The sequence below is a fragment of the Achroia grisella genome, unplaced genomic scaffold (assembly GCF_030625045.1).
Source record: "Achroia grisella isolate CSIRO2021 unplaced genomic scaffold, CSIRO_AGI_Agris_v1 utg1086, whole genome shotgun sequence".
In the NCBI taxonomy this organism is placed as follows: domain Eukaryota; kingdom Metazoa; phylum Arthropoda; class Insecta; order Lepidoptera; family Pyralidae; genus Achroia; species Achroia grisella.
Genome location: NW_026712572.1, coordinates 963,126 through 976,841, shown reverse-complemented (window position 1 = coordinate 976,841; position 13,716 = coordinate 963,126). Strand labels below are relative to the sequence as shown.

Genomic DNA, 13,716 nt, shown 5'->3' with positions numbered 1-13,716 from the left:
ATGGTTTCACTGCCGGCAAGTCTACTACTGATGCAGGTGTAGCGCTTATTACACATATATTCGAATCATGGGAAAACTCACAGGATGCTCTCGGCGTTTTTTGTGACTTGTCGAAGGCGTTTGATTGCGTAGATCATGAAACACTTTTGTACAAGCTCAAATATTATGGTATTAGAGATAATGACCTAAGTCTAATGAAAACTTATCTAGAGGATAGGGTGCAAACTGTAGATACTGGTGGTGTAAAGTCTAAGGGAACTAATATAAAAATGGGCGTTCCTCAAGGTTCAATATTAGGCCCATTTCTCTTTTTAATTTATATAAATGACCTTCCCTACATGGTAGAGAAAGTTGCAGATATAGTGTTATTTGCGGATGATACTTCGTTAGTGTTTAAAATTGGTCGCCAATGTAATCAATTAGACGATGTAAATTATGCTATCTCTGCTATACTAAATTGGTTCACATGTAATAATCTATTATTGAACTCCAACAAAACTAAGTGCATTAAATTCACGCTGCCTAATGTAAAACAAGTAAATACGCAGCTATTGCTTAATGATGAAATAGTAAATTTTGTTAATGATACAGTTTTTTTAGGAATAACAGTGGACTCGAAGTTACAATGGGGGCCCCATATTTCAAAATTAGCCAGTAGACTTAGTTCTGCTGCTTATGCAATTAGAAGGATAAGGCAATTAACAGACGTGGCGACGGCAAAACTTGTATATTTTAGTTATTTCCATAGCATTATGTCATATGGCATACTGCTATGGGGTAAAGCTGCCGATATAAATACTATATTTATTTTACAAAAGAGAGCCATACGTTCTATTTATGGTATGGGTTCTAGAGAGTCATTACGTCAATGCTTTAAACAATCAAATATCCTCACCGTTGCCTCACAGTACATTTATGAAAATATTATGTATACAAGGAAAAACTTAGATAGTTTCAAGAAACTTAAAGACTGTACAAGTAGAAACTTACGCAATAAAAATAAGCTAATTTTACCTAAATGCCGTCTACACAAAGTTAGTAATTCATTTTATGGTAATTGCGTAAGATTCTATAATAAATTGCCAGAGTCTACGCTAAATCTTACAGAGAGGCAATTCAAATCTTATATTAAACAAATGTTATGTAAAAAAGCCTATTATAAGATAGATGAATTTATAGATGATAGCAATATATAGCAAGAATAAGTTTATTTGCGGACAACGTTATAATTTTAATTTTCATACTGCTTTCTTGATATATGATAGCGTAGCGGCTTTTGTATTGATTGCCGCATGCATCCTTATGTAAAGTGCGAATACTGTAACTACCATATAGTAATTTTTGTAGCTGTGACGTGGTCGTGTGGAATGAGTAGTCATGCTCACTAAAATGTCCAGACATGTGGCGGCGTGGTGGGCCGGGTCAATGGGCTCCCTAAAATATGGTCGAGCGCAGTGATGGCTGGCTCATCCGTCATACTCGTGAACGAGTGCTGCTTGTAGGGACTGGTCTGCTCTTATCACTACGACTGATTTAATCTTATTGCAAGATTATATTTGACCCAAAAAATTAGTGCTTGTTGGTAGTTTGTATTCACACGTTTCGACTTGTAAATGTAAACTTACAAGGATTATTTAAAAGAGCAACACACAAGTTTCTTGCTCGTTCTTCTTGTGATGAGACAGCTTTCCGAACGAGTGGTAGATAAAAAACAAATTGTTATGACTATTCAAAAGTGCTTAAATTAAGTTTATTTGAATAAATGATTTTCTATTCTATTCTATTCTATTCTTGTAAATATAGAAATATAATAGAATGGAACGGAACCTGAGCTAGGAGAACCTGTGTTACAGTATTCCGCCCCCACAAGGGGCTCTTCCAATCTATAATCTTTACCTTACATAATATTATAAACTAGTTGTGTCCGCAATTTCAACTGCATGAAATTTATATTCTATGAACACACAGTATAACAATTCTGATTCTATTATACTGAAGTTTTATCAAAATCTGTTCAGAAGCTTTTGCGTGAAAGATTAACAAACATCTATCTATGCTTCCATACTTTCGTGTTTAGAATATTAATAAGATCAGAAAGTGTCTGTCAATTTGTTGCCTTGTCATGACTAAAGGATCAGAAATAGTAAAAAGAAAAACTTACAATACAAGTTCAGGTGCGTCACTCAGACCTTCATCGCTATTCATCTCTGTACTGTTGCCATTTTTCTGAACTCCAATCTGTTGTCTCCCCGCAATATATATTTCGTGTCTCTTCTGGATTTCATCCTTTATTTTTTTACGCTGCAAATTAAATTATTATTATTAATATTTAAGCATGAGATCAGGTCAATTAGCCGTGGTATATTCACCATGAATTTATTACAATGTTTTGGTTAGATTTTAAAAATGCTAAACAATATTAATATTCATTCACCTACTAGCTACTGTCTCAGATAACATTTGCAGTATTTTTATACTAAAACAAAATTTAGATAAAATACAAAGTTTTCTAGTACCCATAACACAAGCGCGTAGCTTGGGACTAGAGGGCGCTGCATGAGTTGTCCTGAGATATTATTATTAGTATTATATAAATCAATTTCTTAATCTGGGCAGTATTGGCTAATGTGACATCACTTTTATCAATGCCATCTGTTGCAGTTATTAAGAAATATATAAATTGTGTAAATAAACAAACCTCTTCCTGTTTCTCTTGTTTTATCAATTCTTCTTTTTCATTTTGCTGTTTCAACATTTCATCGTAGAAAGACAGTGTAGGCTTATTGTGGTCGTGGAGGTATTGCTGAAGAATAACATAAATATTTAATAATAACAATATAATTAAATATATTTACATTCCCAACTACTAAAACACCATCATATCCTGGAGCTAGAAGACCTGCAGTAGCTCTAGGATGCAGATCAGTAGAAGTTTCCAATGGGAATCCACTCTACATGACAGCATCACAGAACAGATTTGATCATAGTCTCAGGACTGATTGCAAATATACTCAGAGAAAAAGAATGTTTACGACTGTAATCCCAGATGGGGTAAACAGTCCATCGTATGTTTACAACGCAATACACCTTCGAGCGAATTGCTGGCGTAACGCTTTTTTTTCTTACTATGCTGTTGGCTGCGGCTGGTCTTTACAGCTTCACCGGACGATAGGGGGTGAGTGCAGATGACACTCCAAACCCGCGGAAGGACTCATGGATCGGATGACGGTCAACTCCCGTATGATTGATACGACTTTAGTCTGAAGGCACCGTTAGGGGGTTCGAACTTCGGATCAGGATTTCGTTATTTAGATACCCGTTTGAATTGGAAAGGGGATCTATCGGAGGGGACAGCTGCAATGCTATTTGCAATGATAATGCAATGCAATGATATTTATAACCTCGGTGCGAGCGGGAATGCGCGAGTATTACCGTCTCACTCATTGCATTCGACATGCATTAGATAGTACACCAACCTTATCATCCTGAGGAGATAAAAACCATCGCTCCTAAGAATATCCCTAAATTCTTGTTCCTGACTTTAAAAAAGAGTGATCACAATAGATCTATGTAGGTCGCAGTGTTACAGGTCTTAGCACCTGACAATAGTCCAAAACAAACAATAAAAAAGAACAATTTTGACAAGGCAATAATAAATATTCTTACCCGAGTATACTCAGCCAATTCAAATATCATAACTTCCCCACACTTTTGTTGAGATAAATCCTTCAAATGATCCAGTAATTTTGAAGCATTTTCAATTGATAGGCCTTTATGTTCATGGATTTCTATTGTTGGAGGTCTGCAATGATAAAGTTTTAATTTACTCACTGATCAATAATCATCTTTTTTTCCATGTTTATCGGCAATCAGTCTCAAAACTAATCTGAAAGCTTCAATTGTAGGTGAAGAGTTCAGCGCCTCTGCCTTTCTACACTAGCTTTACTAGTGTGTTGTTTACACACCAGGTCAGATGCCAAATAATCAAAGGTCAAAGGTATTGTCAATGGCAGATGATATAGGAATGCAATGAGTGACAGATAATTAAACTAATTAAAATATGAAAAAAAATCCAAATATGTTACTTTATTTCTGTATATGGCAAACCTAGGCCTGTGCACAACAAAAATCTACAGATTTTTCCAAGATGAAGAGGAATTCTATGTGGTTGTAGTGCTCTGATGCATAAACGAAATATCTGCTTTGGAATGTTTACACTCTATCCTGAGGAGATAAAAACCATCGCTCCTAAGAATATCCTTCAATTCTTGTATCTGATGGATCTAAGTAGAAAAAATTGAATAGGGCGAGTACAATAGATCTATGTATGTTGCAGTGCTACAGGTTCAAGCAACAATCCAAACCTCCCAATAAAAACAACATACTTGATTTAGTAAAAGCTACAAATTACAACTAAAAAATTATAACAATGTATGTGGCATGACATTTAATAAATTCTAAAGTGGCAATGTATGATCAATATAATGTTTATAATATTGAGATATTATAAACATAATATCATGTGATGCCTATAATCAGTTTGTTCAAATATATACAAGACACTTGGCCCTTGCCATAAGTTACGTCTCTATGTTGTATATCATTCTAGAAATGTAAAAAAGTATCTTGGTCACTCACTTATCTGGATACTCATGGCAACAGCAAAACCTTAATGTGACAGAACAATGTATGCCTTCAATAGCAGAGTTGTGCAACGGCTGCAGTGTAAGAAGAAAATCATTTGGCCTCCATATTTTCCAAGCAGAGTTTGCTCGCAGGTCTCTCACCAAATTTGGATATATTGACTGTTGAGGAAATAAGTATAATAATTATTTATAATTCATTCGTAATTTAAGAGCCCCACTCTTGTTGGTAGAGATCTTACTACTTCATAAGATCTTCCAACATTCTCTTTAAATGTTTTTCACAACATAGCTCCATTTTTTTCTAAGTTTGCGTGAGTTATATCTCCTTGTGCCTTTGCCACCCATTCCCTTCTATTTTGGGCTCTATGATAATTTTCCTATATTCATATCACTTGATATTATTTCATATCAAATGTTCCAACAGCTGATTGCAGAAAATAGAGTGCAATTTACATAATATTATATTACATCAAGTGTTCCAATATTTTCCCTTTTAAATTGAAAATAAATATCAATTTAATACTATTATGAATAACAATTCAGTCTTCAGTGTTCTAGCAGTTTAGCACACAACTTTAGTCACAATGGTCGCAGGTTCGATCTTCGCACGGGGCAAACATTTGTATTCATGACTATTATTTTTTGTATTGGTCTGAATTTCTATGTATATTATGTATGAGCATACAGACCGACTTTACAAAAGAAAAACAAGTATTTATATAGTCATCTAATAAACATAAGACAAGCCCTGTTTAGCTGGGACTGGGATGGACGACTTTAGATAGGACTAGATAGTGCTGCGTTAATTGTCCAGGGTTATTTTTTTATTTAATTTATAAAATCCTGGCGTTTTACGTTTATTCTGCAGAAAAAAAGTAGGAATGATAGATCATGAGTCACTCGGGTTGACATAAAAAATGGTAAAGTCAACTAATTATAAAATACCAGAGTTTCCCATATGCTTTTAAGAAATATTTACCGTACTAACGCGATCACAATGACACTGAAAACGAATTAGACATAATTAGTTTTTTGTGTTTTTGTTATCGTGAGTAGATATTGCTTGTTCAACTGATAACAACTAGTCCTGGATAGTTTTTATAATTATTATAATAATAACGCAAAAATTTGTAAGATTATGAGAATGGATACCAGGCTGCTTGTAATTTTACGCAAATACTTTTGAACATAGAACATATTCTACATTAAACATAGTATTCTTTTTCACTCCAATTCATTGAGGTAATGCTACAGGATAAATTAAAATAGACTATAACTAAGAATAATTACCAACCTGCAACGATACAAGTTCATCTTTTTGGCGCTCTTCTGGGCTTTCGTCACTCATTATTGTACGTTGGAATGCACATAATCTTAATCAAATAACAATACAGCTTAATGATCAGGTTGTACACGATTTAAGTGATATTTTTGCTTTTGAAACAATATTTTGAAGAATAAATAGCTACCGCAACAAAACTTGCGCAAAACAAACAGACGAGGTGAAGTTTTTGACGTTTGATTTGACGTTTGAAAGATGTCATAGGTGTCAGTCAGGTTGTCAATTACTGTGTGGAAATTGAAACAAATGTCAAATAATTACTTTTCTATATTATTTGGCTGTATGGGAACAGTTTCCTTGCCTTTTCTAAAGCACGAATAGAATAAAGCAAAGCTGGTCAAACATCATTCACTATCATTAACTGAACCCATATTCCCAGTTTATTTAAGGTCGGGTCTTCCAGTAAATTAGCGTTAGAGAACCCTGTATCTTTGTTCTTTATCGTGTACAGGGAGGAAAGATTTCGCTTTGTGTTTTACGGCCGGTTGCCACTTGACGCCAAGGTGTACAACCTGTGTACACCTTCCACCAGGAGACTTCTGGGCGTCGCCGTTGGTGGTCTTATCGAGCTTTCCCTTCCTTTCGCTATCCCTTGTGGGCGAACCAACCTGAACGTGCAATACCTACTGACAGTGAACCCTGCTCCCATTACCATATATGATTGCTTTATGCTTTAATATATCTAATGGCAAGGTATTAGACCGGCTCGCTGCCAGCACCGGCCCACGTGCCACGTATTGTGGGTGCTCATGGCCGGTGGTAATCACTTCAATCAAGTGAGCCGCATGCTTGTTTGTCCCCTGTGTTATAAAAAAAAAGTAGCAACGGATCTCCCATTACCTCAAAGAAGCCCGCTGGTGGAGGTTTCATTACGATGTTACCTTTTCCGGGCTGTTGGTCCACGAGGGCTATTTTATTTCACCCTTACCCCTCAGGTAACCATTTGTAGGACCTGACAAGCGTTGCCTTAACCGCCACCTGGGGACACGTTCTCTAGGCTGAGACTTCCCCGAGAATGTTACATTTATGACCCACTGGTATTACACACACATATCGAAATTTTGCACTACAAAGAGTGTAAACTCGCCACAATACTATTGTATAATAGTAGAAATATTTTTAGTGTTTCGTTAATATTGTGTTTCTAGAGAGGTATGTAGGTACGCGACAAGCAAACAGCGAGGTTGGTTACACACTGATTTAATATTCCAATAAAGAGTGGACGCAGCCATCCCTCAATAACTTAATCTACTCACATATATGACAGTTAATAATTCAAAATTTTGTGTTTTAATGCAGTTGCAGATGTTGAACATACATCACAACGAAGTCATAAATATATTTTGTGACTTTGTAGTGATGTATTTTCCCTTCTACCATTTGTCAAACTTTCCCGATCCCCATCCCCTCTTTAATAGTTCAGAAAATTTTTAAATATAACTACAAATTTAAATTCAAATTCAAAAATCATTTCTTCATGTAGTACATTTTAGCCGCTTATGAACGTGAAATTTTTACATTCTAATTTTAATTTTTTCCCTACCGTCCAGTTCGGTATATAGGTCCAAATGAGAAGACTGGCAAGAAACTCAATTGATTTTTTTTTTAAAGCCAGTTTATTTACAATGTATATTTATATAGGTGTCTATGTCTAACATGTCAACATGTGTAACATGTCTATGTCTACATTAGAAGTTTCGATTTAAGTTGACGGGAAAGGGATGAACAAATTTAAAATAGAACTGAAACACGTTTTTTTTCTAAATATCTCGATAACGGTAAAATAGATGAAAAAATGTTATAAATAAAAGTTGTAGTGAATAAAAATCTGCACAAAACCGGTCTTATCATTTATTGATTATCTGCTATTTTTTAACTACAAAAATTATGGTTTAATTAAAAAAAATACTGGCCTATAACGTGTGGCGTAATTTATATATGACATAGGTGCTGTAGCCCCGCCAGCGAAAACTGTTCTCGCAAGCGGATACACCATTCCATTCATTCATTCATTCATTCGTAATTTAAGAGCTACGCTCTTGTCGGTAGAGCTCTTGCCACTTTCCGCGATCTTTCATCATGCTCTTTAATTCTTGATACGACACGACTCCCATTTTGTCCTCAATTTGTTTGATGTAGTTATTCCTTGGTCTTCCCCTCCCCCTCTTTCTTTCTATTTTCCCCTCAATAATAATTTTCATGAAATCATCGTGCCGTATCAAGTGTCCTAACATTTTTCCTCGTCTATTTTCTATTGTGTTCAATATTTGCCTTTTTTCTTTTACCCTGTGTAGTACTTCTTCGTTTCTTTCTTTATCCTTCCAGCTAATTCTTTCCATCCTCCTCCAACACCACATTTCAGTTTGTCTCTTTCATTTTGATTTAATGTCCACGTCTCACACGCATACAAGGCTATACCATTCCATTATAATCCATAAAAAAACAGATAGTAGGGGATTGTTAATAATGGATAGAGTTTTCCCATTGCTAGCAATAAAACATGTCAGATCTACCTTCACGCGGATCCCCCTGGAAACCACCGTGATAGGTTCCTGGTGAATTTTTCAGGATGGGTTAACTGGCCTGACCTCATGCTCATCTTATCATTCTTCATTTGTGTCCCGCATAAACAGTTAGCGCAGGCGGGTGCACCATTCCATTATCATGCATAAAAAATGAGATAGAATAGAATAGAAAATAATTTATTCAATAAAATTTACATTGAAGCACTTTTGAATAGTCATCACATTGTTTTTTTTATAATAGTGTTAAATTAAAAACCAAAAGTAGATGTTTGACAATAATTTTATTAATATTTTGTAGATTTAACGTAAACAACCAAGACAGAACTGCGGGAAATCTATGTGATTATTTGATACATTTTTTATAATAGGACCAAACACGTAGCTGCCCCAATCTCTCACACCGTTCCAATTGTTGCTTGGGACATACTGTAAACAAATAATATTATAATTTAATGGATACTTTTTTATGAATACACCTTTATATTAATAATAATGTAATAATTAATACCCCTTGGATAATTCACACAACGCCATCTAGTTTCAAAGTACGCAGAGCTTGTGTTATGGGTACTGAACAACTGATATCCTTACTAATTCTTACTAATATTATAAACGCGAAAAGTAACTCTGTCGGTCTGTCTGTCTCGCTTTCACGCCAAAACTACTGAACAGATTTAAGTGAAATTTGGTACACAGATAATCTAGACTCCGAGCCTTCCTCGGAGTCTAGACATGGCTACTTTTTAATGCGAAAAAAGAGTAGCAAGGGCTTGAAAGGGGGAATGAAAGATTGTATAGAAGAATCGTCATTTTTGAAGCTAAACCCTTGAAATTTATTTTTGGGGCTGTTAATTAACTATAAATAAATATGACATTTAAAGTTTGTAAAAGAAATACCCCAAGGGGGTCAAATAAAATAGGGGATGAAAGTTTTTATGTAAATTGTTACATTTGTTATCTAGTAACCATAACACAAGCTCTTATTTAAATAATTAATTGTCCAATTAATTAATTATAAAGGGTTATTTATTATTTATTTACCAAGAAAATATATATAAAATAACGATACCAATAGGAGCTAACTGCAATAAAAGATGTTGCGAAAATATGACAGAAGAAGTTGCGTGGATTAGTTAGTATTTAATATACGGACTCAGTGATTTAGCACACCGCCTAAATTCCAATAATCGTGAGTTCAATTCCCCGCTCGATGCAGGCACTTGTATTTATGAGTATGAATGTTTGAATTGATCTTGGTGTTTTTTATGTATATGTATTTACAAAACGTTACGTATTTATACATTTCTACCGTACCGTTGTCTAGTACCCAGTACATGGTGTGTTTATCTTGCTACTGGATGGTGCTGCATGTATTATCCAGGGTTATTAGGAACAAGAGTATATAGGGGGAAGTGGATAGTTTGTAACGTGGACTAATGTCCCCATTGCTAACAATGTACCATGTCAGGCAGATTTCCACCCGGTTCCCCTGAGTACCATCGTGATAAATCTCTGGTGAATTTGGCACATTGGGCCAACTGACCTGACATCATCCTCCATGGGTGCCTCGCCAGTCCACCTCTACCATTAGCGCAGGAGGATGAACCAAATAATTTAATCCATAAAAAGGAGTGGAGGATGATAAGATGAGTATCAGACCAATTAGGTCATCGTGGCACAATTCACGTGGAACTTATCACGTAGGTTTCCACGGAGAACCGCCTCAACCTAAAATGATACGTACTGACATTCATGACTAAAAATAATATTACTCTTGCACTTACTACTCTTGACAATACTTCAGTTACGTTATTTGCTGGCATGTACACCATACGGTTACCAGAGCCGGCAGGCAAACTCTTTAATGATACTGATGTTGATAGTTCATTTGTTAGTAGATTTTTTTGTATCTGTAACAAGAAAACGAATAAATAAGTTTGGACAACTCACACATTTTTGGACCACTTTAATGCTGTTGGCCGCAGGTGGCCTTTGCAGCTTCACCGGATGATGGGGGCGAGTGCAGGTGGCACTCTAAACCCGCGGAAGAATTTATGGAGCGGCTAAAGGCCAACGACTACGACGATACGACTTTAGTCTGAGAGCACCGCTAGGGGTTCGAATCCCGGCGCAGGTCCCCGTAATTTCGATCCCTGTTTGAATTGGACGGGGGATCGATTGAAGGGAGACTATTCACGCAGTGTGCTTTTATGTAATTTGAATCATCAACAAACTGACCGTCTACTGTCTAGGGTGAAGTCTGGATAGATGATAGCGTTGTTAAACCACAATGGGATCCTAAACTACGGATTCGATTTTGATGAATATGTTTATACATAGTAGGTCTGAAAATCGGTTGTTACCTATTTTTATCCCCTTAAGAGATAAGGGTTCAAAAAGAAACTCTTTAAATTTTGGCATATTTTTTATGAATCCTGCATTAAAAACACAAACAACCTTACATTTTCCACTACCATTAACTCCTGTTTTTTAACAGCATATTAAAATTAATTCAATAAAATATCTTATTTAAATAATAAAATATCTTATTTAAACATTTACGCATATTTAAGTTTTTTTATACCTCAACTTCTTGCAAGTGATAATAATTGCAAACAGTGTTGTTGGAATAAATAAAATAAAAATAAATAGGTACTTACCGAGACTTCAAAAACTATACCGTTATGATTAAATATACCAGTATATCTCTGTGGAGTGTTCTCATGAATGAACTCGACTATAGCATCAAAACCAATTTTGGCATCCCTCATGATTAATTCTCCCATTACGTTGGCTATCATGGCAGTACTATTATCAGGCATAGTGGATTTAAACAGCGTTCCCCTGGTGAAAATGGCTTCCAACTGCTGAATAGAGACTAGGAAACCATTAGTGTACGTCACTGTGCCATTGGCGTGCCAATCATACAGCACCTCACTGAAAACATCATCATCATCATTTGATTTTTCCTAATTCCTTTCATTTGAGGTCAGCGTAATATACGTTTTTCTCTTCCATTCGTGCCTGTTCGCAGTAATATCGTTATGTATTTCCTTTCTTGCCATATCATCTTTCACACAGTCTTCCCTTTCTCAGTCCTTACAACTATCTACATTCATATATGATACTTTCTTTATAATATTCTCTTCATTTCTACGCATTACATGTCCATACCATGACAAATGATTACTTTTCAACTTCTCCGAAACTGGCGCCACTGTCTACTTTCTCTAATATATTAATTCTTTTATCTTATTCTTTCTTGTCACACCACACATCCATCTCAACATTCGTATTTAGCATCTCACTAAAACATTTTATCAATAATTTATACCTCCTATTAGTTTATAATAATTATAATAAAATCCCTGGACAATTCACATAACTCCATCTAGTCGGGTGCTCGTTTTCTGTCTACATTTACAAACACATTATTTATGCCAACTGAAAATCAGCGCTGTGGTATAACTATACTACAGTATTAATGCTGAGAGGGAGTCACATTCAGCGTTACTAGTATGTTTTAGCTTTTAAGTTGTTTAGTATATAAGATAACTGTAATACTGAATAAATGTCTTTATTATTATTATTATTATTGGACCTTTGTTATTAAATTTTTAATATTTTTTTCTGGCCACATAGAAGACACTGCGATTAGAAATGTATATTTCAATTCCCTTGGTGTTGCGGGTGCTCATGGGCGGTGGTAATCACTTACCATCAGCGCATGCTCGTTTGTCCCCTGTGTTACAAAAAGTAAAAAAAAGAGTGTACGTGTAAAGGCAGTTATTAGAAAATTCTTGAAATGATTCACAATACTCTATGTACAACTTCGTCACACTACAACTCACAATTCCACGGTGTAGCGGGTGCTCATGGGCAGCAGTAATTACTTACCAGGTGTACCGCAAGTTCGTTTATCCTCTATAGATATATATATTTTGCCTTACAGTCGTAAAAAAGTAACATATTGATATAATTTTTTACAATAAAATATACTAGAATATTCATGAGTATGAATATTTATTATATTGCTCAGGTTGTTTTCTATGTATATTATGTATGTACTTATACAAATGTATCTAAGAATATCAGCAAGTGTATCAGTTGTCTAATACCCATAACATATACTCTGCTTAGCTTTTGACTAGCTGGAGTAGTGAGAATTGTCCAAGATAGATAGTTAGTATATACTTTATTTGCAACATACGTAAAGAAGAGGCACAGACAATATAAAAAAGGACACATGTATCGTTGCAATAAGGCGGCCCTATCGCTGAGAGCAATCTTTTCAAGACAACCTTAGGGATTGAAATATATAATATTGGAACGGATTGAAATATCAGACAAGTAGGTTCCAAAGTTCTGTCAACGAACCCGAAAGTTTGAGTGATGTCCTCATTAAACTTAAGGTTCCACCAGCCTCTTCTCTCTACTTCTTGCATGGTCTCTTGTACTATGTTCTTGAAGTATATGTCGGCGCCTACCAATGTTGTGACACGATCTAAAAAAAAAATCTAATAAGAAACCGGGAAGTGGAAAACAAGATGCAAGATTTGATTACGGACCGACAGACAACGGGGCAGGTGAAACTAAATAAAAGCATATAATAATAGACTTCCTCAGGGACAGTTAAACAAAATGCAACAAAACATAAACAGATCGATGAATACAATATATACCTACGGAATATAATAATGTGTAAGATAAATATATTTATTAAACAGTATTATTGTATTATTTTATTTTATTTATAGCCTATATACTGATTTTGAAGTTAATATTTTTGTTTATTGCTATTTTACTGCCTCGGTTTGTCAGTTTGTCTTAAGACCTATCTATCCTCTAATAGACTCCATGTTTCTTTGTCCAAAGCTTTTCTTCTCCATGTTGGTTTATTTTTCGGACTACTCTAATACTGTTGGCCGCAGTTGGCCTTTACAGCTTCACCGGATGATAGATCAGCGATTGCAGATGGCACCATTATCCTTGTTCACCATTTAACGCGATGAAATCGCGACCACAGCTTGTTTTTTATGATATATTTTTTATTACATTACAGACAAATATTATGTTTGCCACATGTTTGAATAAGTTAAATGTTGCCATTTAAGATTAATAATCTTTACTCACCCCATTCTACCTGGCTGTTTACAGTTGATGCTGTAATAACTAACACTAGAAAAGAAAGGCTTAATTCCAT

General features: G+C 35.2%; 2 protein-coding genes across 2 annotated transcripts in view; both read right to left on the bottom strand.

Annotated features, from left to right (window-relative positions):
• LOC131843557 (eIF-2-alpha kinase GCN2) overlaps positions 1–6,024 on the bottom strand; it is a 30,864-nt gene extending 24,840 nt beyond the window's left edge. The window contains exons 1-5 of the mRNA XM_059192234.1: positions 5,941–6,024; positions 4,639–4,805; positions 3,667–3,802; positions 2,699–2,803; positions 2,162–2,301 (exon numbers count right to left, since the gene is read on the bottom strand). Coding sequence (XP_059048217.1) covers positions 2,162–2,301; positions 2,699–2,803; positions 3,667–3,802; positions 4,639–4,805; positions 5,941–5,994 — 602 coding nt within the window. The 5' untranslated portion in view covers positions 5,995–6,024. The remainder of the gene's footprint in view (positions 1–2,161; positions 2,302–2,698; positions 2,804–3,666; positions 3,803–4,638; positions 4,806–5,940) is intronic.
• A 2,789-nt stretch (positions 6,025–8,813) lies between these two features.
• On the bottom strand, positions 8,814–13,716 carry LOC131842893 (uncharacterized). The gene is made up of 5 exons (XM_059191464.1): positions 13,647–13,716; positions 12,891–13,017; positions 11,174–11,450; positions 10,298–10,423; positions 8,814–8,939 (listed from the first exon to the last, which is right to left on the bottom strand). The coding sequence occupies exons 1-5, from the start codon at positions 13,714–13,716 to the stop codon at positions 8,814–8,816; spliced, it is 726 nt and encodes a 241-aa protein (XP_059047447.1).